The following is a 22804-nucleotide window of genomic DNA, read 5'->3' on the forward strand; positions in this document are numbered from 1 at the left end:
TATATATATATATATATATATATATATATATATATATATAAAACATATATATAAATATATAACATATAGCCAGCAAACAACTAATGCATGTTTATTTAAATCACAAGGGCTAATTAAAGATAAAACGATGTGTCCGTGTGTAGATGTCAAGTCCAAAAAAGGGACTATCGCACTCATTTTGGCTTCACAGCACACGAGTGTGTAGTGTTTCTTCAACTCATGGGCACTTCTGACCCTGTGGGATTTTAGAAAATATAAAACACATTTTAAGTCAAGATGAAACTGAAGTAGCAACAGAATTTTAAAACAAATTTTTAATTCTGATCTCAAATGTTCAAAATGTTTTAAAAAAACCATTAAAGATATAATATCTATTGCCATCTACTGGTACACATCTCTAATTGCAATAACAGCCACAGAAATTTGCGAAACCTTTTTTTATTTTTATTCTTAAATAATTTGCTGTACTGTCACTGACAGTAAATGCTTACAATAAAACAGAAAAGAACAAAAACTAAGACACTGACACAAAGTATAAAATATTTGCTTTAACATAAGTATAACTAAGAACTAGCTATCATAAGAAATGGCTATCTAGATACAATGTGATTATTTCTATGGCAATAAGACAAATATAAAGAACATTATAATTCCCTTTGGAAAAAAATAGTATTTCATATTTATAATATTACATATTAAATAAACACTATTTTGATAATTTCTGTGTTCTGAACCACAAATACGATTACTTACCATTTTATTAAATTGCAGACCACAATTTTTTCATTGAGGTAAAAATATTTTTTTCAGTAACACTTTAATAAATACATTTACTAAACAAATTATGTGAGGAGCAAAACACCTCTACAGAACCTCTTCTATCATTGTTTGTATAGACACTTTGTCCAGATTAGAAGGTGATCTATATGTTCTTTTGTTTTGCATTTTACTTCAATATCAGAGCACAAAAGTGTCTTTTTGTATTTAGTAGACATACTAAAAACAGCATCCTGGTGTTCAAGTGGGGCTTTTTAGGCAATCTCAGGTAGTGCCTTCAGTTTTAAGAAAACATTCACTCCACCCTGACCTTGCCTAACATGCACACCAATTTATTCACCCATATTTTGTCAAGACATGACCTTCCTGCTGCAGGTGATCCTCACATGACCTAAGTGCATGAATGTATTGCTGATTAAGCTTGCGTGTAGCGGATGATCTCACTCAAGTCATAGCCGGTCACTGCAAATGCGTAGCCGTCCCCATCACAGAACTTGGCTCCACAGATCTGTGTGTCAGTCACACACTCATTGTACATGTGCTCGATCTAGAAAGGGCAGAGAAATGTGGAGTGTATTTGAAATCAGATGAACACACATAAAGTGCTTTGCAACACTGAATACTCCGGAACAAAATATCAAGTCAAATGTTTTCATTTAATGTAACTGCTAATGCTTTAACAACACTGTTCAAAAGTTTGGGGTTGGTTAAGATTTTTGTATGTTTTTGAAAGTCTCTTATGCTCACCAAGGCTGTATTTATTTGATCAAAAATACAGTAAATCAGTACTAAATATAAAATATTATTACGATTTAAAATAACTGTGTTCTATTTGAGTATAATGTAATTAATTCCTGTGATGGCAAAGCTGATTTCTTAACAGCCATTACTCCAGTATTCAGTCACATGATCCTTCAGAAATCATTCTAATATGATCTGATTTGCTGCTCAGGTAACATTTATTTTCATCATCAATGTTAAAAATGGCTGTGCTGCTTAATATTTTTGTGGATACTGTTATACATTTTTTTTCCAGGATTCTTTGAAGAACAGAAAGTTCAAAGGTGAAACAGCATTTATTTGAAATATAAATAACATTAGGTAAATGTATTTACTGTAACTTTTTTATCAATTTAATGCATCCTGCTGCCCCCAAATTTTGAATGGCAGTGTATATGTCAGTGAAGGGTTTTACCTCTACACTGTTAGTCTCTGGGGTCAAACTCAGATGCCAAACTCTAACCCAAGAGTCTTCTGCTGCAGAGAGTAGCTTTTTCATTAAACAAAAGAAAACAATATCAGTATATGAGAGTTTACCATTTTAAGAATACATCTGAATACAAAAACTTAATTAAGCCTATTTGTGCTCAAAACATATTTAAATAAAATGACTACTAGACTCAAAGTGCACATAAAGTATGTACTGATCCATACATTAAATGTAAGACATACAGCACAGACTGTAATGTATACATCTTTTCTCACCAGGCCAGTGAATGGAGCAATGTCCAATGAGTAGATCCAGCGTGCGTGGGCATTGACCTCTGCATGCAGTATACCCGTGACCGCCTCATACAGACGGATCTGTCCCGTCCCATAGCCGGCAATGACTGTGCCCTTCCACAGTTTTACTGAAGAACAACTCGTGCTGAGAGAAGATACACATTTTATAATATAAGTACTATAATGATGTATTGATATAATTCATGAAACACAGGCAGAATAAGTTGTATAAATCGTTTATAAAGTTGTTCTGATGCGTTTTATGTTCTTTTAGGCAAACCAACACTGGATTTTGATAACACTAACCATAACAATATATAATCACAAAATTAATGAATCATCCAATTAGTTATATATAAATTTCACAGATAAACAAAAGTAATCCATATGGCCTTTGTTGAATACAGAAGGCGGTCCACCGGAAGCGAGATATTTTACTTTATAACATGTTAAATATGGATATTTTTCTTACAAAAACCCATCGCTTCACTTCAAAAGGCCTTTATTAACTCCATGGAGCCGTGTGGAGCACTTTTTTAATGGATGGATGCATTTTTTTGGGCTTCAAATTTTGGGCTGCCATTCACTGCCATTATAAAGCTTGGAAGAGCCAGGGCATTTTGAATATAACTCTGATTGTGTTCGTCTGAAAGAATAATGTCAAATACACCTAGGATGGCTTGAGGGTGAGTAAATTGTGGGATAATTTCCTTTTTTGGGTGAACTATCCCTTTAACTATCTTTTCCAAATCCAGAGGAAAGATTTCAGGAATATATTTCTAAATAATGAAACCCATTGTCATGAATCAAGCCCATTGTCTCTTGTATAGTGAGTGTTACTTCCTAACATACTCAAAACCAGGGATCTTGTTGAGCAGTTGAAAATCGTCTCCTGATTTCCACACACAGAGGAGGCCAGAGTCATCAGCACTAACTAAATCAGCAATGCACTCCTGAAAAAAAAGAGGCCAATTAAATATTAAAACATTCGAGCCACCAGTAATTTAAATCAACTGAACCAAACATACCAAATAAAACCCCTAAAAATAGCATTAGCCATATAGCTTATAAATATACTGTAACATGAAAGTTACTATGAATTAATACCAGACTGCCTGAGCACTCAGAGGCCATGTCTGTAATGGCCTCCTTGTGTTCCTCCAAAACCTCAGACAGGGTGATGTTACTGCCTTTACTGGGAACGTCAAACACCAGCACTGAGCCCGATGAGACCCCTGAAATAAGTGAGAAGAATGGAAAGGGACAGTTTTAGTATACATACTAGGAAATATATAATCGGCTTACTTAGAACAGACAGATATTTACTCTATATCCTCTGCTGACAGATGAAGCCACTTACCTACACAAATGTATTTTTCCCGCACTGCTGCAATCCCTCGGGCAAATACTGCCTTAGCTGGAAAATTACAGATAATGTCAGTTTTATAAGGTGCGCAGTTAGCCACAAGTTCTTTCTTCAAATTGGGTGAAAATGAAAGATAGAAAAAGAATAAACACTTTTACTTCATTTACAGAGAAAGAGGAGTGCACTGACCTGTGGGGGTCTCTGGTGTGTCCAGGGCATGCCAATAGACCATAATCGATCCATCTGATTCATACATCTGATGAATAAACATAGTTTAAGCCATGTTTTCTATGCATTTATAAACATGGCATAAACACTTGACCCACCTGGATTCCTTTCTGAGAAGTGAGAACAAGAAGATCTCTTGAGGGCAGGACACACCAGGCTGCCTGTCAGACAAAAATCAGTTTAAAAAGCTAGTGTTGAAATACAGGTGCATCTCAATAAATTAGAATGTCATGGAAAAGTTCATTTATTTCAGTAATTCCACTTAAAAGGTGAAACTAATATATTATATAGACTCATTACATGCAAAGCGAGATATTTCAAGCTTTATTTGTTATAATTTTGATGATTACAGCTTATGAAAACCCCAAATCTCAGAAAATTTGAATATTGTGAAAAGGCTCAAAGTATCACACTCTAATCAGATAATTAATCCAAAACACCAGCAAAGGGTTCCTGAGCCTTTAAATGGTCTCTTCTGGTTCAGTAGAATTCACAATCATGGGGAAGACTGCTGACCTGACAGTAGAAAACCATCATTGACACCCTCCAAAAGGAGGGAAAGCCTCTAAAGGTAATTGCAAAAGAAGTTGGATGTTCTCAAAGTGCTGTGTCAAAGCACATTAAAGCTATGGTCTACGATTTCAAAGATTGTTCATTATTAATAATCTCGTTTAGATGCTGGTTATGGTTCTACAGTACAATCCTAACAATATGAAGAGAAAAAAGAATGAAAAAAATCCATTCACTCTATTGGGTGTACACCCGCAGAGAAATTGACCAATGTAAGCTGTCCGGCCGGACAGCTTACATTGGTTAACTGCTCTCATCCAATCCCTGCTCCACTCGCGTTTCCCCCCGACCGCACCCCACCCCGCCCCCTCCTGCGACATGAAATTTTGCTGGCAAGTAGGCAGCGTCAACTCAGCAATGGAGAAAAAACAACAAACAGACAGCGGCAAGCGGCCCCTGCTCGCCCCAACAGTCAAGGTTGGAATAAAGAGAAAGTCAATTGAGGAAAGAGCAGATATTTAAAATAAATGTGAAGAACGCCGGACTCAAAGCCGAATCAATATAGGGTCCACCGTTGCCCGTTGGAGGAAGCTTCAGAGAAACCTTTGGACTTAAAACCGACGCTGATTATTTGTTGAGCAGGTAAACATTTATTTATACTTTTATGGTGTGGTGTATTACATAAATAGCTTTTTATCAGCATGACAACATGATCATGCTGCCGGTCGGCATTGGAATGTTAGCCGTTTAGCATCGCCTATCACGGGTCAAAGTAATTATATTTCTTGAAGTGCTTGACTATTTCAATAGGCCTAACGTTAGCGGTTTTCTGTTCGAGCCGATAGAACATTGCATGTGTTGCTAATCTTGCGTGGGCGTGAACTCAAAGTGTGCCTTTGAGCTATCAACATCTCTGTTCCAATGTTTACTCCTGCTTGACTGAGTGACGTTGTTCAGGTCGTTTCCCGGTGGGAGGGATCAGGTAGCACAGAGGGGTGTGCGTGTGGAGGGGCGGGATGAGTTTTTTTTAAAATTCAGGCTTTCTCGACTGATTTTCAACATCGTAGACTACAGCTTTAATAGAACGTTGGAAAAAGTGTGGAAGAAAAAGGTGCACAAGCAGCAGGGATGACCGCAGCCTTGAGAGGATTGGACAAGGAGTGGACTGAGGCTAGAGTAACTGCATCAAGAGCCACCACACGCAGACGGATCCTGGACATGGGCTTCAAATGTCGTGAGAAGCGTCTTTCCTGGGATAAAGAAATAAAGAACTGGGCCCGTATTCATAAAGATTCTAAGAGTCCTCTCAGAAAACTCCTAATTTAGCTTAAAAACTTTTACGTAGGAGTCTTAGCTTAAGAGCTATTCGGGACCGATCTGAGAGCAACTCTGAGCAATGAAAATACAAAAACTTTTATCTTAGTGAAGAGGCGGGGCAGACCCCGTTGCTACGTATGACACAGTCTTTTGAAGACTGTGATTGGTTGGTTGTCCAAAAAGGGGAATAAAGGAGCGCTTTTAAGTATAGGGTCTATTCTAAGCCTTCACTTTGAAATTACAAGCGCAAATTGTCCTATTTTACCGTTCTCTCTCTCTCTCTCTCTCACACACACACACACACACACACATTATAAATATATGTATATAAATCATTTTTATTATTTACCATGCTGTTAATTTTCTATAAGGTATTTGATTGGCTTAGAACTATAAACATTGTTCCACTCTTTCCAATTACACTGATTGCTGGCATGTCTATTTAATTGGTGGTTTGAAAGTTGGGTTTATTATTGTTTAATGCAACAAACATGATCCCTGCACGATCTAATCTATAGGTCTTATTAAGTCACTGTCATCCATTGTCTGCAACACATTTCTTCTCCCTCTTCGTCTTTCTGCCATTTTCTCCGCTGCTAAAGAAACTCTTAAGCCTCTTAAAAGTCCTCATCCGTGCTCCTAACAAATTTGACCTTAAGACCTCTTTTAAGGGTTAAGATGCTTTCTGAATTACTTTTTTCTTTACTAGGATTTTTCAGTTAATTTTAAGAGTAAACACCCACATTTCTAAGAATTTTCTTAGAATTTTGTCACTAGGAGCTACTGTTTGCATTAAGATTCTTTATGAATACGGGCCCTGGTCTGTTGCTCCTTCGAGCCGGAGAGGCTGCTGGGATGGAGAAAGATGATGATTCTGGGAGACCTAAACGGATATCAAAACCCCCCCGATGGCATCAAGATTATTCATTGACTCAGCCAAGTAGATCAGCTTGCATACAAGGAGGAACCATTTCCGATCATGTGCCTCTGGAAGGAGCACAGGGAGCTGCCATATCTGAGACTCGGGCTGAGGTGAGGGGTCTTGCTGAAGAGGTACAGCAGATAAAATAAATGTTGTCTCAACTGAACCAGACAATGAGAACAATGCAGATAAGAAGTAGAAGTTCTTCCTTCTCAATCAGTTCTGAACAGAGTTCAAATCAGACATCTCCTGTTGTTAAACTTAATCATGAAGAGGACGATGACAGAGTTTCTCGTCCATGAATTGGGTGAATGCTTAAGACAACATGAGGCAAAACGAAACAATCCTGACCCATCTACCTCACCTCCTAAACTCAGCAGACAAAGTACTCTCCCTCCTCCACCACGATCAATGCTGCCTACACCATTGACACAAGAAGGGAGAGGCTCATTGGAGCCATGTTTTCTACAGCTTCCTGATTCACAAATGTCAACTGAACCTGTTGCTACACAGCATATTAATTTACAGTCCCAATTTTCAGAGAATCCTCCTGTAATTAATACAAATCCAACTCAGTTTGGCAACGTTCCCCCTTGGTTATCATCATTTCAACAGCCATTATATCCAGTCTATCCATTCAATGATCAGCATATAGCACGAAGCGGTGGGCCTGGTCTTAGTAGAATGCAGGATAATGCATTTCCCCCATGGATGTTCCCAAATTATTCCATGCCTTTTCCTACTCCTACATTATATCCACCATATGGTCCATTTGCTCATCCAGGTCATGTCTTTCCAATGGCATTGTCCTCGTCAATTAACCAAGTTCCTTTGATACCTCCAGTTCAGCTGAGAACATTAGGACCATCCACTGGGCTTTCAGATATGACTGCTAGTAATAATGTTCCTGTGTCTAGACCTCAGACATCATTTGGCCCTTTATCCATGATCCCGCCTGGAGATTCAACTGTGAGTCAACCAGTAGTAGCAGCTCATGTTCCGCCTTCCTTTGTAGCTGGGCCTCCAAGACTAGCTGCTATCGAGAGACCTTCGTTTCCATGTTTCAAAAGTATTGATCCTCAAGAATTTGCCATGCTAAATATGGCATTAAAAAATCTTTTGCCTTCTGAGGAAACCGAACAGTATAAATATCATATCCTTTTGGATCATTTAAAGCTGGATGCTGCTCGGCACTTAGCTCTGGCATATGCTCACGACCCTCAGCCTTACACTACAGCGCTCAAAGCTCTCCAAAGGAAGTATGGCCAGCCTCATCACTTAGTCTTACGAGAGATGGCTTCCATTCAGAACCTTCCATCTATTCGTTCTGGGGATTCCCTTGGGTTCAGTCAGTTTGCACTACGAGTCCAGGCTCTAGTAGGCATGCTCCAATCATGGGGTCAAGATGAAGGGGCAAAGGAATTGGCATGTGCCTCTCATGTTCACCAGCTTTTAGGTAAACTTCCAGCTCATCATGTTTCCAGTTTTGCTAGACATGCAACTCTATGTCCAGTTTCCATTCCGCACCGCTGCGAACAAGCCTTCCATCAACAATGCAAACGTTGCGTTACTATTGATTCACATGGCTTTACGATCCTACATCGGCATCAAAACACAACGCAAACACAGCGAATCCAACGCATTCATGCAGTTCGCCGTAATTTGTATAGACGGAGATTACAAACGAGCAGCAGCTGTTAGCTCCATTAGCTGCTATTTCAAACATGGCGGATCTCAAGTTTGTGTTCGTCTTGTTGACCCCGCCCCCAGCGCCTGACGTAATCAGGTCTTACTTCTAGCCCTGTTCTAGCCCAGCAATGTTTTGGTGCTACTTAAGAACCACTTTTCCTGGCTCGGAGCTGGGGCTTTGGGTGTGGAAACACAAAGAACCGATTTGAAACTAGGCTCTGGCTCCGATCTAGCTCTGGCTCTGCTTTGATGGAAAAGGGGTATCAGTGGTCCAGTCCCCTCTTCAAAAGTCTGGAGGAAGAATGGAGAGGCACACAATCCAAGATGCTAGAAGTCCAGTGTGAAGTTTCCAGTCTGTGTTGGTTTGATCAGCCTTGTCCACTGTGCTTTATTAAGTCCAGAGTCAACGCAGCCGTCCACCAGGACATTTTAGGACACTTCAAGCTTCCTTCAGCAGACAAGCTTTATGGAGATGCTGACTTCATTTTCCCTGGCACCTGCCCACACTGCCAAAAGTACCAAAACCTGGTTCAATGACCATGGGATTACTGTGCTTGATTGGCCAGCAAACTCACCTGACCTGCATTGCCAAGAGAAAGATGAGAGACATGAGACCGAACAATGCAGAAGAGCTGAAGGCAGCTATTGAAGCATCCTGGTCTTCCATAACACCTCAGCAGTGCCACAGGCTGATAGCATCCGCATGCCACGCCGCATTGAGGCAGTAATTCATGCAAAAGGGGCCCAAACCAAGTATACTGACTGAGTAAAAAAATGTTTTAATTGATTTCATGTAATATTCAAATTTTCTGAGATTTTGGATTTGGGGTTTTCATAAACTGTAAGCTATAATCATCAAAATTCTAACAAATAAAGGCTTGAAATATCTCCCTTTGCATGCAATGAGTCTATATAATATATTAGTTTCAGCTTTTAAGTTGAATTACTGAAATAAATGAACTTTTCCACGACATTCTAATTTATTGAGATGCACCTAGTCAACAAGCAAAACTGCACTAAAAAGATAATCAACTGTTTATTTTAGGACTCAAATTGTACTTTAGTCTTACCTGCATGATGAGAGAGGAGCTAGTGGCCACGTTGCCCTCTTTAGATTGCAGCTGACGGTGGGAATAGTTCAGGCCGTCCCAGGAGGCGCTGACCATGTTTACCACGTTGGCGTGGACCACCGTGAAATAGGTGAGGCAGCGCGGCGCGATGCGCAGGACGCTCAGGTTGTTGTAGAGCGCGGACGCGCTGCTCTTTATCGGAATGCTTTTCTCTTTGTGGTACATTTTCGCCATTTTTGGGGGTAAGGGTGAGTTTTTTCTTCTTTTTTCACCCCCTCTCTCTCTCTCTGAAATACGAATCAGGACTTGGAAATCAGTTCAAACACTTTTGGACAATTGTGAATCCTGAGTTTCTTGAGAATTAGCGGTAGTGCTGTTCAAACCAACACTAAATCGGATTTTAGCCGTAGGTTAGCCTATGTCCAGACTGGTTCAACGCGGCAAGGTGTGGAATTTAAAATACTGCTTATTTTCCAGTAACAACACACTGACATTTAATTAAGCTCAGATATTATTATTTACCATGCAATCGCGCGTGATACATAACTTAAATCATTCTAGCAGCTAACGTTAATTTACCAAGCCTGAATGAAAGGTGGGTTCTCCTGTTAATCCTCTTCGTTTCAGTGCAAATACTGAACAAAAAGGCTCCTAATATGGAAATTACATACGCAGTTTCGCCTGTTATTAGACCATTCAACGTCGGATAGAGGTATAATGGATATTTTTGTCTATTTGTATTCAAGCAAGGTCTCACCACCATCTCGCGTCTCTTGCAGCCATAGTGACGGAGCAGACATGTGTACGTGTGTAGAACGTCACAATTATCTGCGGTACACGGAGTGACGCACAGCTCTGAGCGTCTGAAAGATATCTATCTATCTATCTATCTATCTATCTATCTATCTATCTATCTATCTATCTATCTATCTATCTATCTATCTATCTATCTATCTATCTATCTATCTATCTATCTATCTATCTACCCCCCCCCCCCCCCCCCCCCCCCATTATGGTTATATATTACTGTAGCCTTTGTTTATGTTGGGGGGAAAACATTTTTTCATTCAAACAGATGCTATCATTTGAATCGTTTCATAGATTATATTGTTTGGGGAAAATATTGGATTTATAATCAACATCTAATTACCCTGCTAAACAATATTTAGTAAAATATAATTATAAATGTATGCCGAGTCTGTACGTTTTGTAACAGATATTCTGAAACAGCAGTGCTAAAATGGTGGATGTTCATGACCGTTTAAGTCATAAAATTATTTTTCAATAAAATTCGAAAGATTCAAAAGATGTTTGACATGACAAATTTGTGTTTGCTGTAGGCTATTTGCAGAAGGATAGATTGATATAGACTTGACTGATATACAAGCATTTATTGGTCTGCTCATGTTTGCTGGTGTTTACAAATCTCACAATAAAGCCACAGGGAGGGTGATATTCGATGTAGGCTACCATGATGCCACTGTGCAATTGTCAAAAATGGTCAAGGGTCATCCGATTTGATGACAAAGAAACAAAATCTGCCAGGAGAGAACACAACAATCTTTAGTGACAGATGGGGAAAATGGGTGGAAAGACTGCCGTTAATGTATTCAATACAAGTAAACCTGTAAAATATTGCATAATCTGGCAGCCTGCAATGTTAGTACAAGCTATACCTGGAATATGCAAGTCTACACAGTAAACTGGGGCACAGCCTGAAAGAAATCAGGGCAGACACATTGTACTCCAAGTGACAGCTGCTCTCCAAGGAGCAGGGAACACTATTTCTTCACATCGTATACCTTTGGCAAAGAGCTTCTTCAGAGAAAATTGACCATGGTTGGAACTGTGCACAGGAACAAGAGCTCCCACAATTAGTCATTCCTGGAATTGAGGAAAGTATTTTGAGGGAACTATACCAAAAGAAAAATGTCTGGAGGAGCAAGAGAACACTGGTTCACAGATATACCCCTCATAAGAAGATGGCACATTCCTTGACATCAACCTCTCTGAGTCTGATGAGGGGAGCACAGAAATAGCCTTCTGATGAAGAGGAAGCAGATCATCACCTTTTCAACAACTTGGGAAAATATACAACCTTTATTCAGATTTTCCTCCCACCAGATGGCACTAATCTGCCTCTTATGAATTAGATACTTTTGCTCTTTTAAAAAAAAAACTAAAACAATACGTGCCTTCAGAGAAAACGGAACTAAACGTATTTTATATTAATTTTTTGTTATTATACAAAAATGAATTGTGTATAATATGGTCTAAATTCCATAAAATCCCTACCCCAAAATACAAAAACAAGTGCTTTTACTTTACACACAAAAATAGTGCTAAATAGCACTAAAAGTGGTTCATTGGCTTGTAATCATAGGGGAAGCACTTTAAGTGCTATATAGCCCCTATCTTTAATGGTGCTACAGAACGTTTGTAAAATGGTGCTATGTAGAACCATAGAACCACCCCATTCTTCTCCTTAGATTTTAGATCTGTTACTCCACTTATGTTTGCTATGAATGGGAATTTACTACAATGGCAAAAGCTACTACAATGGTCAAAAAGTCTCATGGGGGCCCTGGAATATTTCGGTATAGGGGCCCTTGGGGGCAAAATTTTTTTCCTGAAGATAACATGGTTCTAATTTTTTAATCCTTTCCCCAACTAAGAGAGAGAGTTAGATAACCTTTAAAGAACTATACAGGGGCTTAACGGATTTTTTGTACAGTGGTGCTATTTAGCATCATAACCACCCCAAAGAACCACTGAAGAACCACAATGGGATTAATAGGTTCTTTATACGGTATAGCCCCAAAGAACTGCTGAAGAACCTACATTTTTTGTGTGTACATTATAAAATAAATAAAAAATAAATAATAATGATTATTGTGTCTGGTCTATATACCATTTCTTTTTAGAGTACATGTGTTTTTATTGCTTTTAGGACATGAAAGATGAGATTTACACAATTTATCAATTTAACAATGAAATGATTCCTTGGATGTTACTGGATCTTACAACAATTTTGTAAGAGTCTCCTAGGATAGAATGCAACTGGCATTTCTGACCTTATTGGTTTGGAGAAAAAATTCCACACACAAAGGTTTGCCACATGGTGGCAGTGTCATACATTAGAGCCCTCTTAAGTGTTGATGTGCAACTATGGATATGGATTTTTAATTGCTGTCCACTAGTGACCTCTATGCATGAAAGGGTTAATATACAGATTTAGTTTTTCAAATAAACAAAACCACATATTATGTTTTTATTTTTTTTGCCAATAAAAAAAATAAAGACTTGCTTATCCCCATTTCACTTTTTGCAGCACATTGACGAACAAGAGGCTGCCTGTAACCCTCCTACATACAGATATCAAAATCTCTTTTGATATTCAGTTGTGAAAGATCTAATTGTTATCACTCTGTGAGAGGTACAAAGGTTCCTCCTTCTGAAAGACCTGAGCAGAATGTTTTTCTTAACTCCTCTCTATGAAAAGCAAAGCATTTTCCTAAACCGAAATACCAAATGCAAAATCTGAGATTGCCATGAATAAAAATATGTTAAAAAATGTTAGCACACTGAAAAAACTGGTGTGTTGGATTTACATGATTTAATCATGTACATCGGTTCCACGTGAATCAATTAAGTAAATCAAACATAATTTGTTCACATAATTTCAACATAATGGAATGAAGTAAATTTTAAGTAACCGTATTGAGTAGTCTCACAATGATTTTTATATGGCTCCGTAACATCAGTGGTGCACACAGGAGCTTGAAACCTTACCTCGTTAATCAAAACACACAAGTTTATTTTTGTATAAAAACAATTGTCACTTGACTATTCTATAATGTTGTACTTTCATTATATTTGCCAGCATTAGCACATCATATACATACTAAGTACGAAGTATGAAATGCTATTTAATTACATGTTCTGAGTCAGTCCAAACCCTAAGCAATCGCTCCGCTCTTCTCCACTATGGTAACCCAGTGTAATTTAAATGTTCTAATAATTCCACCATAATTAAACATTAAACACTAATAAACAATATAAAGTCTCCCCCTTTTCTCATTTTGCCCCAAAACACATAAAATAACACTTAATTTCAACAATTTTACTCTAGTCGTCAAGTCCCAAGCAAAGCATGCTGGGAACTACAGTTTCAGTAAAAATCATTTTCGAGTACTTAATTGGTTCACATTCACCCCAAATAATTTAATCTAGTAGATTGTACATTTTAGAGAATAACATTAATCGAAAGCAATGAAATCATGTTTAGAAGATAAACACAAATTTGTTGCGTAGATCACAAATAATACGATTAAGTAAATTGGACAACATGTGTTTTCCTGTTTTTTCAGTGCACTAAAACAGTTACAGTATGTAACAAAACACAATAACCTCATTGCTTACCACAAAGTAGCCTATTTGTGTGCTTTTGCAGACAGCTGGAGAGGAACAAATGAATGACTTTGTGTACAAGAGGTTGTGGGTATGGAGCTTGTGAAAGTAGAGAGCATGGGCCCCATTATGTAAAGAGATGGCTATCAAAGAGAGGGGAGGCAAAGGGTCATCTTTTGACCATGTAAAGAAGACAGACAACTGCCAAATGACAGTCGCTGACCTCAATCTGAAATGGTATTAACTGCAATTCAGATTCTATAAGAACATTCATTGAAAAAACTCATCATCTGGAGGATATGTAGTAGGCTACAGCATAGTGTATATTACATTATTGATTAGTAAGTTTTGTTCCACTCTCAGAATAGACATATCCTCACTTTGATGTTATATTTTTATGGATCACACCTTTGGCTGAATTGTGTCTGGTATAACAGTTGTCTTGGACTTGTATGATATGGATGCAGCATCATGCCGTTGCAGACATGCTCTTCTCACCGTCAGCCATAATTTGTTCTGTTAGCAAAATATTAATAGTGGTACAAAGGTAGGCTACAGTAGCCTAAATCATCTCCATGTAGAGCATGCTTTTATAGTAAAGGTGTTTAATTCTTTTTCAAAAGCTATTTTGTAGCCTTATTTTACTCTGTCGGCACCAGACACAAAAAGGTGGAAAAATTCTTGTAGAAGTGTTTTTGCTCACTCTCCCATTCTTTTTAAATACCGCCTGACTCCGTCTACGCCAACTTAGCAACAGCACAGCAACGGGAACAGAAGCTCTGTCATCTCAGCTTGAATGGAATGCCATTCAAATAGTTGAGTCTCATAAAATGATCATTCTCTTTGTACATCTTCTATAGATTACAGTTAAGTTTTCCCTCACTATTATTGTTTGACGATGTTGAAAATAGGCTACACGTCTTTTACATTAATATGCAAACTCGAGTTTCATGATCATGTTCATGTGCACACAGTTGGTTGTTGTCATGATTTCCTAGTTTTAATGTCTTTCCCCCAACATAGTTGCCTACTTAATTGCCTTTCATCGTCTTTTGTTAATTAGTATTCTGCACTCACTCTTTGAACACTTTGCGCTTCATGCGCCATAAATTTCCAGACTTCTCTCAAGTGAAAATCTTTGTCGCTACAGTGTCAAGTGTCAACCATTGGGTGGATCAACACTGTCGCTCTTCACTTTCAGCTTTGCTTTAGTTAGGGGGATATCAGTCGCGGTGAGAATTACTTTATTCTCTATTTGCATCAGAACAGCTCATAACTGTAACCTGAAAGTCTAATATTGTATAATTAGTGTTATTGTTGCGCCATAGACGCGGTGATGGAAGTTGTTTGGAGAGGATTCTGCACCTTTGTTCTCACAACACTTGTTTTTGAAGGTAAAGAGCATGTTATATGTAAAATATACGAAATATCAACAATATATCTTTATTTCAGTGCTTAAAAATAGGTTTATATTATGTGGTTATAAAGAACAAATCGCATTTGTTGATAAACAATGCTGTCATAGTCATTTGTCAGACTAGTCGACTAGGTTCTAGTGTTAATAGGCTACTTGACTTAAGATTTAAAAATGTTATATTTCCTAAATTAAATTGCTAAACAGCTAGGATAGGATTGTGAGGATGTTTCTGTAAAAAAAAAAAAACATACAGCTCCACAAATAGGCTTTATTATAAAATAACTTTTTGTGTATACAAATAGGTAAATGTTATTATAAGGATGGTCTTCTAACTTGGTCAAGACTGTTGTCAAACTAGTTTTATACATCTATGTTGTGTTGTTTGTAGTGCTGTTAGCAGCAGATGCTGTATGTGAGGTTTTGATGCATGATTAAAAATGTATTTTAGCACATACTGTCCATATTTGCAATATGACTTTGTGCTTATATTACCTAACTTAAGTATTATAAGCTACAATAATATCTCTTTTCGCTTGTAGAAGTTACAGGACTCATGATCAGAAATGAAGAGCTGAGAAAATGTGTACAGGTAAATGAAGGTCAAGGCAGCAGCAGGTTAACCCTAGAAGAGTGCAGGGCAGATTCAGCTCTGCAAGAGTGGCACTGGAACCCAGAGACGCGCTCTCTCAGCAACCCGCAGACGGGAGGGTGTCTAACTGCACCCCGGATCCAGGAGCATGAGAGTGTTAGGCTGCAAGCTTGCAGCTCTGATGAGGAGGATGATCGTGAGGGCCAGACCTGGAGCTGCTCTAAAAAGGGTCTCCTGACATTACACGGCAAGGGTCTGCACCTGTGCGTACGTCACGATTCCTCAAAGGTCTTCCTTTCCAAAGATCGCGGGAAAGGCAGCAAGTGGAGGACAATGGCTAATCAAACGGTATGCGAGGATACAGACAGCACACTTCATGGCCAGAATGTGTTGCAAGAGTCTCAGCAGACACTTTCAACTGGACCACGAATCCTCACTCAAATTCGCTATTGGCATTGTAAGAGAGTTAGATTAGGAGTTTGTGTTGCATTCCGTCATCCCATCATTTTGATTAATGACATCTCATCCACTTCTTCAGTTAATAGCTACTCCACAGAATTCTAGCGAACGTCTCTTGAAGGTCACTCCTGTCATAGCAGACCATATCATCCTCTGTCATGCGTGTGTTTTTTTTTTCTTCTTTTTCTCATCTTGTCCCACTAAATTTTACCAGGGTCCCCACAGTATTGGAGAATATTGAAATTGTGAATTCCGGGCATGGAAGTGCAATACGTTTTTTGGTTAGAAGGTTTAGAAAGCCGAATTCTCAATTGAGCCACATTCAAATCTCAGGCTGACACAAACAAGTTATTTTGGCAACACTTTACAATAAGGTCTCATTTGTTAACATTAGTTCATTTATTAACTAATATGAACTAACCATGAGCAATACATTTGTTAATCTTCATTAACATTAGTTAATAAAAATATAGTTGTTCATTGTTTGTTCATTTTAGTTCACAGTGCATTAATTAATGTAAACAAATACAACTATGGATGTTAATAATGTATTAGTAAATGTTGAAATTACTATTAACAAAGATTAATACATTCTGCAGAAGTGCAGTTCATTATTAGTTCATGTTAACTATAGTTAACTAATGAAATGTAAAGTGTTACCGTTATTATTTATTCATTAGAATGACTTATTTCCATATCTTAATTCCAATGATTGTTACCTGACGTAAAAAAAAGGAATTCCTTCCCAAAAACCTCTGTAAAACAATAAAAAATAAAAATAAATGCTTATGCAGCAGTCATGAACGACTGAAATTGATTGGACAGGATCCCTGTGTGTACATTGTCTGTTTTGCTCCCAGTAATGATTTTGCTATATTGCATAATTGTATAATCTTTTTATTCTATTTAAGCTGGGAATAATGGCCTGACCTCTCAAGTAAAGTCCACTGAAGCAACACAGACTTCAGAGGCATCGGCTGGACCTCAAAGTAGCGTAGAGCCTGGGGAACCTTCTGTTAATGTTTATACAACAGACTATGGTAAGTTCTCACCTGTTTCAGAAAGTTTGATTCGTTTTAGCCGTTAAATACTTATCGGTCACGAAATAGGCTATAAACAATCAAGTATTCAAAAAATTACATTCCCCGGAACAGTTATTTGGCCTTATGTCCACATGAGGGCAGCATAGGAGAGGAAACCCAAACACAGTGCCATGTATTTGATCGTGAGCCAAACGAAAGATTACTGACAGAAAATGAGTACAAATACAGAAAATTGCTAACTGGTAATGGTTTAAAAAAAAACAAAAAAAAAAGTGAATATTAGGCTACTGGTGATGTTCTATAACATTTGTAATAACAGGAACGGGCTGGAAAATGACAATGTTGCTTCTAAGCAGTTTTGCCCTGTTACTTGGGCTTGTGATCCTCACTCTTAACATTTACCAGAACAGGTAAGATTCTTCTCATTTTTGGTAAATAACAAGGTCTTTACTCTGAATGCCAGCATTTCATTTTACATAGAGAGGGCATTGATGTGTTTTTCCTTGTGATTAAACTGATATGTGAACATGCTGATTGAAATCAGTTTCATAACAAGGAAAGGCTCAGTAACAAGTTTTTCTCCTTCATGAGGGGCTGATCTATTTCTTGCTTTCGTATTCACACACAGGAGGAAGAAGACTGTGGTGGTGCTGAAATCCTACACTCCGACGGGGGAGGCCAGTCAGCCGGGGTCGCCGGTGCCTAGTGAGAGAGCCCCTCTAACCCGACACCCTATGAAACCTGCTCAGTCCCCCTCCATCCAGCGAGGCGAGATCCTTGTTGAATGGAAAGATGGCACAATCACCCCACTGTTTGAAACATATCTAACCGACTAAACGGCATTATATATAGAAGAAATGAGTGAGTGACTTGTGTATCAATCCTAAGAAAACTGACAGAACTGAATTGGTCACTTTATTAACTTATCACATGGAATGCTTGATTCTGATTCTGCACATATTTCTTGATAATGACCGTTGTCCAGGGAATCACTGCCAATTGCATGGTCATGGCCAATTTCCGTGTATTTATTCATTTGTTGTGTAGCCGTGGCAAGAAATTATCACTACTAAACACTAACATATTGATCAGGGGCCTGTTGCATAAACAGACTTTATGTTAAGACAATAGCTAGTGTAGCAGTTAGTCAAGGGTCTTACTTTTTGGTATCCAATTAGACCAATCTACATTTTTATGTAACTGACTCAAAAAAGAAAAAAAATTGATGACTAACTTGTTAAGCTAGTCTTAGCGGTTTATGCAACCGGATTCCAACACGAAGTGTTCCTTGAATGCTCTCCGTCTTCTCACGTATAATAATTCCTAATAATGTGCCTTTTTCAGTTTTTGCTATATTAACCGTCTGACTGTACGTTATCCCTTTCATATCCAACATCTTAAAAAAAAAAAAAAACATTTAAATCATAGACATCTGTTGGGTTTACTGTGCTCTTGCAAGCAGAATGCCATCCCTCTGTTGAATTTTTGAAAAACTGAGGTTGGGTTCTGATCAAAGACAATATTCTGTACCTTGCCAAAAAGATACAAGGTCATTTCAGGTCAAATACAAATCAAACTTAAAAGATATTCTGTGTAATTAACATCAAATGCTTATCTAATTATCTACTATTCCGGGCAGGTGCATGTAAAATAGGAATGTTCTTTCTTGGAAAACAATAATAACATTCAAAACATGCCTAAAAAGCTGATTTGGTATTAAAGAATGAATGTTTTTATAACAAGTGCAGTAATGTAGATTATATTTGAAAAGCATAAGCCTAACTGAAATCCCTGAAGACAGTTATGTGTGATTAGAAATGAATATAAAACACGAGAAACTTTGTTTAAAAATAATATTATCAAATATCACATGTAAATCACATGTTGTTACATTTAAGATTTCCAATAAAGTACTGTTGACTTACACTGACACTTTGTTGGAACTTGTACTGAAGGGGTGGAGGGGCACCACCTTAACAGTTTTTCCAGATTTATTATCATCATACTAACTTTACCTGTTTCTTTTGACACATTGCTTTGTACAGCTTGTCTGCAGAGGACAACAGCCAAGAAACGAAAAACATGTCTGCGCAAGTTTGTTGTTAGGGTGTAAAGAAGACATATTTTGAGGAGAGAAGTAAATGTGAGGTTGTCATGCAAGCATGAAAATCAAAGCCATCAAAGCCAGTAACATTCTCACTTCTTCTTTTAAAAGTATGTTATATTTTTGTTCACGCTTTTAGACTAAATAATAGTCTGTGCATGTAATATATAGGCCTACATGTACTTGATTTAATATATAAATCAATGTTAATTTGATAATGACAAACTAAACTAAGTATTTGATTAGAATATACAGTAGCGGCCAAAAGTGATTTCCGGAGGGGATATTTGCACAATATTTGCTTTTAATGACACTTCAGATTCTATTAAACAATTAAAATAGGAGGATTTCATATTGGGAAGAATACACTAAACTTGGATAAGCCAAACACCAGCATATAATTATGAGTTTTATTGTATTAGGACACAGGAACAAGTTCACAGGAAATAAAACCGTACATTGACTACAATGTAATCAGTTATTAATAGTTTGTTGGTTCTCCCTTGTTTTTGATTACAGCAGCCATTCTCCTGGGCATGGGCTCACTTTGCGCATGTGTCATGCTTTACTTCTTTCCAGTCGTCCTTAAGTTCTTCCCAAAGTTAAGCTTCATTGAAAGACCTGCATAACTTAATTCAGGCTTATCATTTCCCAAAGTGTTTCAATGGCTTTAAGGTCAGGGGACTGAGGTGGCCACTTAAAGACTTCAAAATTCTGAGCATGAGCGACATTACAAATATACACTTCAAACAGATCCTCCTTCTTGCAATTAGTGTATTGTAGATACAGTTACTTGCATAATTCAGAAGCTATTTCTCTAGTTTAATTGGATGCTTTGCATGCATGCTAACTTCAAACCCACATGCTAAAACTAAGTTAGCTAAGTTATGGCTGGGGAAAGTTTTAACGGTTCATTAAAAACCCCTTATGACGATTCAGTTATCAATCGCATCCCCTGTTAAGACAAAATCATGTGAGTTTTTTTGTTGCACATTGAGGGATTTATGTTATATGTGTTAAAATGTGTGAAATTTCCATCATAGTTTATGCGCATGTCTTATCAGATAAAAACATCCGCCTCAATTGAGAACATGCAGGTTTTTTTTTTTTTTGTGTGCAGAATTTATACGCATCGCTGCATTTTTTAATGCAAAATCCCAAAATTCACGTAAAATAGGTGGATGGCAACATGACCGAACTGTGAGAAATACATGTACACTCACACAAACGTTGTTTTTGCGCTAAATTTAAAGTCCTTATAGAAATACAATACGTTTTTGATACTTTATATTTTTTCACTTTATTCAAAACTGATTATGCTTTGTTCTTCAATAACATTCTTGTATAAATTTAGATTGAGTGTGGAACTTATTTCAGCAAATGACCTCTCAGTGTTACATCTATCCCCAGCCTGTGTTAGTGGGGAAGGTTGTGACAACGGAACACTTTGTGTTTGAAATTAACTCATAATCTGTTATTGTGATGTCCAAGTGAGATATATTTGTAGAAGACAAATATGGCCACCATGTATCAAATTTTGAGAGATCTAGCACAAACAACCACTGAGTTATCGATTCTCAAACAAAAGGTGTTACTTTCATCCCTGGTCTCCCTTAAACAGTGTATTTTTTGGAAATTCAAAAAATGTTTTGTGTGATGGGTAGATTTAGTGAGCGGTAGGGTTAGTGTAGGGGGATAGAATGTATGGTTTGTACAGTATAAATACCATTACGCCTAGGAGAGTCGTGAAAAGCAGACGTGTATTTTTTGAGCTGGTGTGTATTGCATCAATTTGTTTTTTAATTGTGTGTGTGTGTGTGTGTGTGTGTGTGTGTGTGTGTGTGTGTGTGTTTGGTTTTGTTTTATTATCATTATCATTATTTGTTACAACAAATACTATAGATATCTTTGGACTATGGTCAGGTCATTGAGGAATAATGACAAATGCAGATATCTTCCAGAGATAGGATGTGCTGCAGAATTCAAAAAGTGCAACAAGGAGCACAAGCTCTCTGCTCACACTCATGTAGTATCATATACATTAAACATAGACCATAGAAAATGCTTGTAATTGGCTTTGTGTAAGCAGAGGCTCTCCCATAGGATATCTCTCAGGATAACAGAGGATGTCCCCACCCGATTCACTGATTGTGAGTTCCTATCTGTTTCTGTCGTCCTCTTTCCATTGGCTGTGTATTTGTATCTCTGATCACAAACGTTTCTGTTCTCCCACAAGCTTGTGGAAGTTGTGGAAATGATTCATTATGGTCATGTGCACAAACTGCACGTACTTTGCTTCATTAAAATGCATCAGGGAGCTGAAAATGAGGGATGATCAGATAAATGAGATGATTCCTAACAAAAGATCTGTTAAATGAGGCTAAAACCCCTGAACGAAAGTCAAATAGACGAAACACTCTGTGCAGAACATTTAAATCAGGGTTCCTCAAAAAACGGCCACTGCCCTGCAGAGTTATTTCTAACTCTGATCAAACAAAGCTAAATGCTAATCAAGGGCTGAATCCAAAATCGCCTATACCCTAAGGCATTTGAGGGGACAGCCATTTGTAGTGGTGTCCAAAACTATAGTGGACGTTATCGAGTGTACTTATTCTATCCCACACTGCACCGCAATAATGAGTGTACAGCTGATCTACGCTCCATGGCTGTCTGAATTCACTCATTTGTTTGTACTCACTCCTTCAAGTAAACTGTATTAGTGGACTAACGTAAGAAATAGTGATTAGGGGAGTTCAGAGTTACAAGAAAATTGCAGATAGGTAAGTTTGATCAGGGTCTGAACTAAACTCTGCAGGACAGGGCCGGATTTGAGGAACCCTGATCTAAATGATGCTCTGGGCCCGTATTCTTAAAGCTTCTAAGAATCCTCTCAGAAAGCTTCTACGTAGGAGTCTTAGCTTAAGAGTGATTCAGGACTGATCTGAGAGCAACTCTGATCGAGGAAAATACAAAAACTTTCATCTTAGTGAGGAGGCGGGGCAGACCCCATTGCTACGTATGACACGGTCTTTTGAAGACTGTGATTGGTTGGTTGTCCAGGTAGGAGAAAAGAACGCTTTTACAGTTTTTCTCAATTGCTAAAACACTAAAACCCATTGACTGAACAAAGTTCTCAGTTGCCTGAACTCATTTAGCTATAATTGTGCAGTCTGTTGTCAATAAACCATTTCACATGGTAAAACACAATTTGCAGATATCTCACTTAGACTTTTCAGCAAAACTCTAAACACATTCTCATTCTCAAAACACATTCTGCACTCTAATGCACGTCATCCATACTGGTAAACACAAGTGGCAACAATCAAATACAAATAAAGAACAAATGTCATTGATTGAAAACAACCACTCAAAATTGATCTAACCTGTTTCAAATGATGTG

The 22804-nt window shown here is 37.9% G+C and overlaps 2 protein-coding genes across 4 annotated transcripts; one reads left to right on the forward strand and one right to left on the reverse strand.

Annotated features, from left to right (window-relative positions):
- Positions 1 to 303: 303 nt before the first annotated feature.
- Positions 304 to 10186, reverse strand: wdr54 (WD repeat domain 54). 2 transcript variants are annotated; one of them, XM_079815086.1, is made up of 10 exons: positions 10140 to 10186; positions 9383 to 9669; positions 3973 to 4035; positions 3836 to 3902; positions 3641 to 3697; positions 3388 to 3515; positions 3133 to 3233; positions 2263 to 2425; positions 1973 to 2047; positions 304 to 1324 (listed from the first exon to the last, which is right to left on the reverse strand). In XM_079815086.1, exons 1-10 carry the CDS (start codon positions 10180 to 10182, stop codon positions 1193 to 1195), a joined length of 1116 nt encoding a protein of 371 aa, XP_079671212.1. In that variant the 5' UTR covers positions 10183 to 10186; the 3' UTR covers positions 304 to 1192. The 2 variants fall into 2 exon arrangements, with proteins under 2 accessions (XP_079671212.1, XP_079671211.1); XM_079815085.1 differs by having other exon boundaries at positions 9962 to 10176.
- A 4721-nt stretch (positions 10187 to 14907) lies between these two features.
- LOC307124583 (uncharacterized protein) lies at positions 14908 to 19229 on the forward strand. 2 transcript variants are annotated; one of them, XM_079813924.1, is made up of 6 exons: positions 14908 to 15024; positions 15121 to 15186; positions 15749 to 16255; positions 17169 to 17297; positions 17620 to 17710; positions 17929 to 19229. In XM_079813924.1, exons 2-6 carry the CDS (start codon positions 15129 to 15131, stop codon positions 18134 to 18136), a joined length of 993 nt encoding a protein of 330 aa, XP_079670050.1. In that variant the 5' UTR covers positions 14908 to 15024; positions 15121 to 15128; the 3' UTR covers positions 18137 to 19229. The 2 variants fall into 2 exon arrangements, with proteins under 2 accessions (XP_079670050.1, XP_079670049.1); XM_079813923.1 differs by having other exon boundaries at positions 14939 to 15186; positions 17929 to 18507.
- Positions 19230 to 22804: the final 3575 nt, after the last annotated feature.

The sequence above is a fragment of the Gobio gobio genome (genome assembly GCF_949357685.1).
Source record: "Gobio gobio genome assembly, chromosome: 4".
Taxonomy (NCBI): Eukaryota; Metazoa; Chordata; class Actinopteri; order Cypriniformes; family Gobionidae; genus Gobio; species Gobio gobio.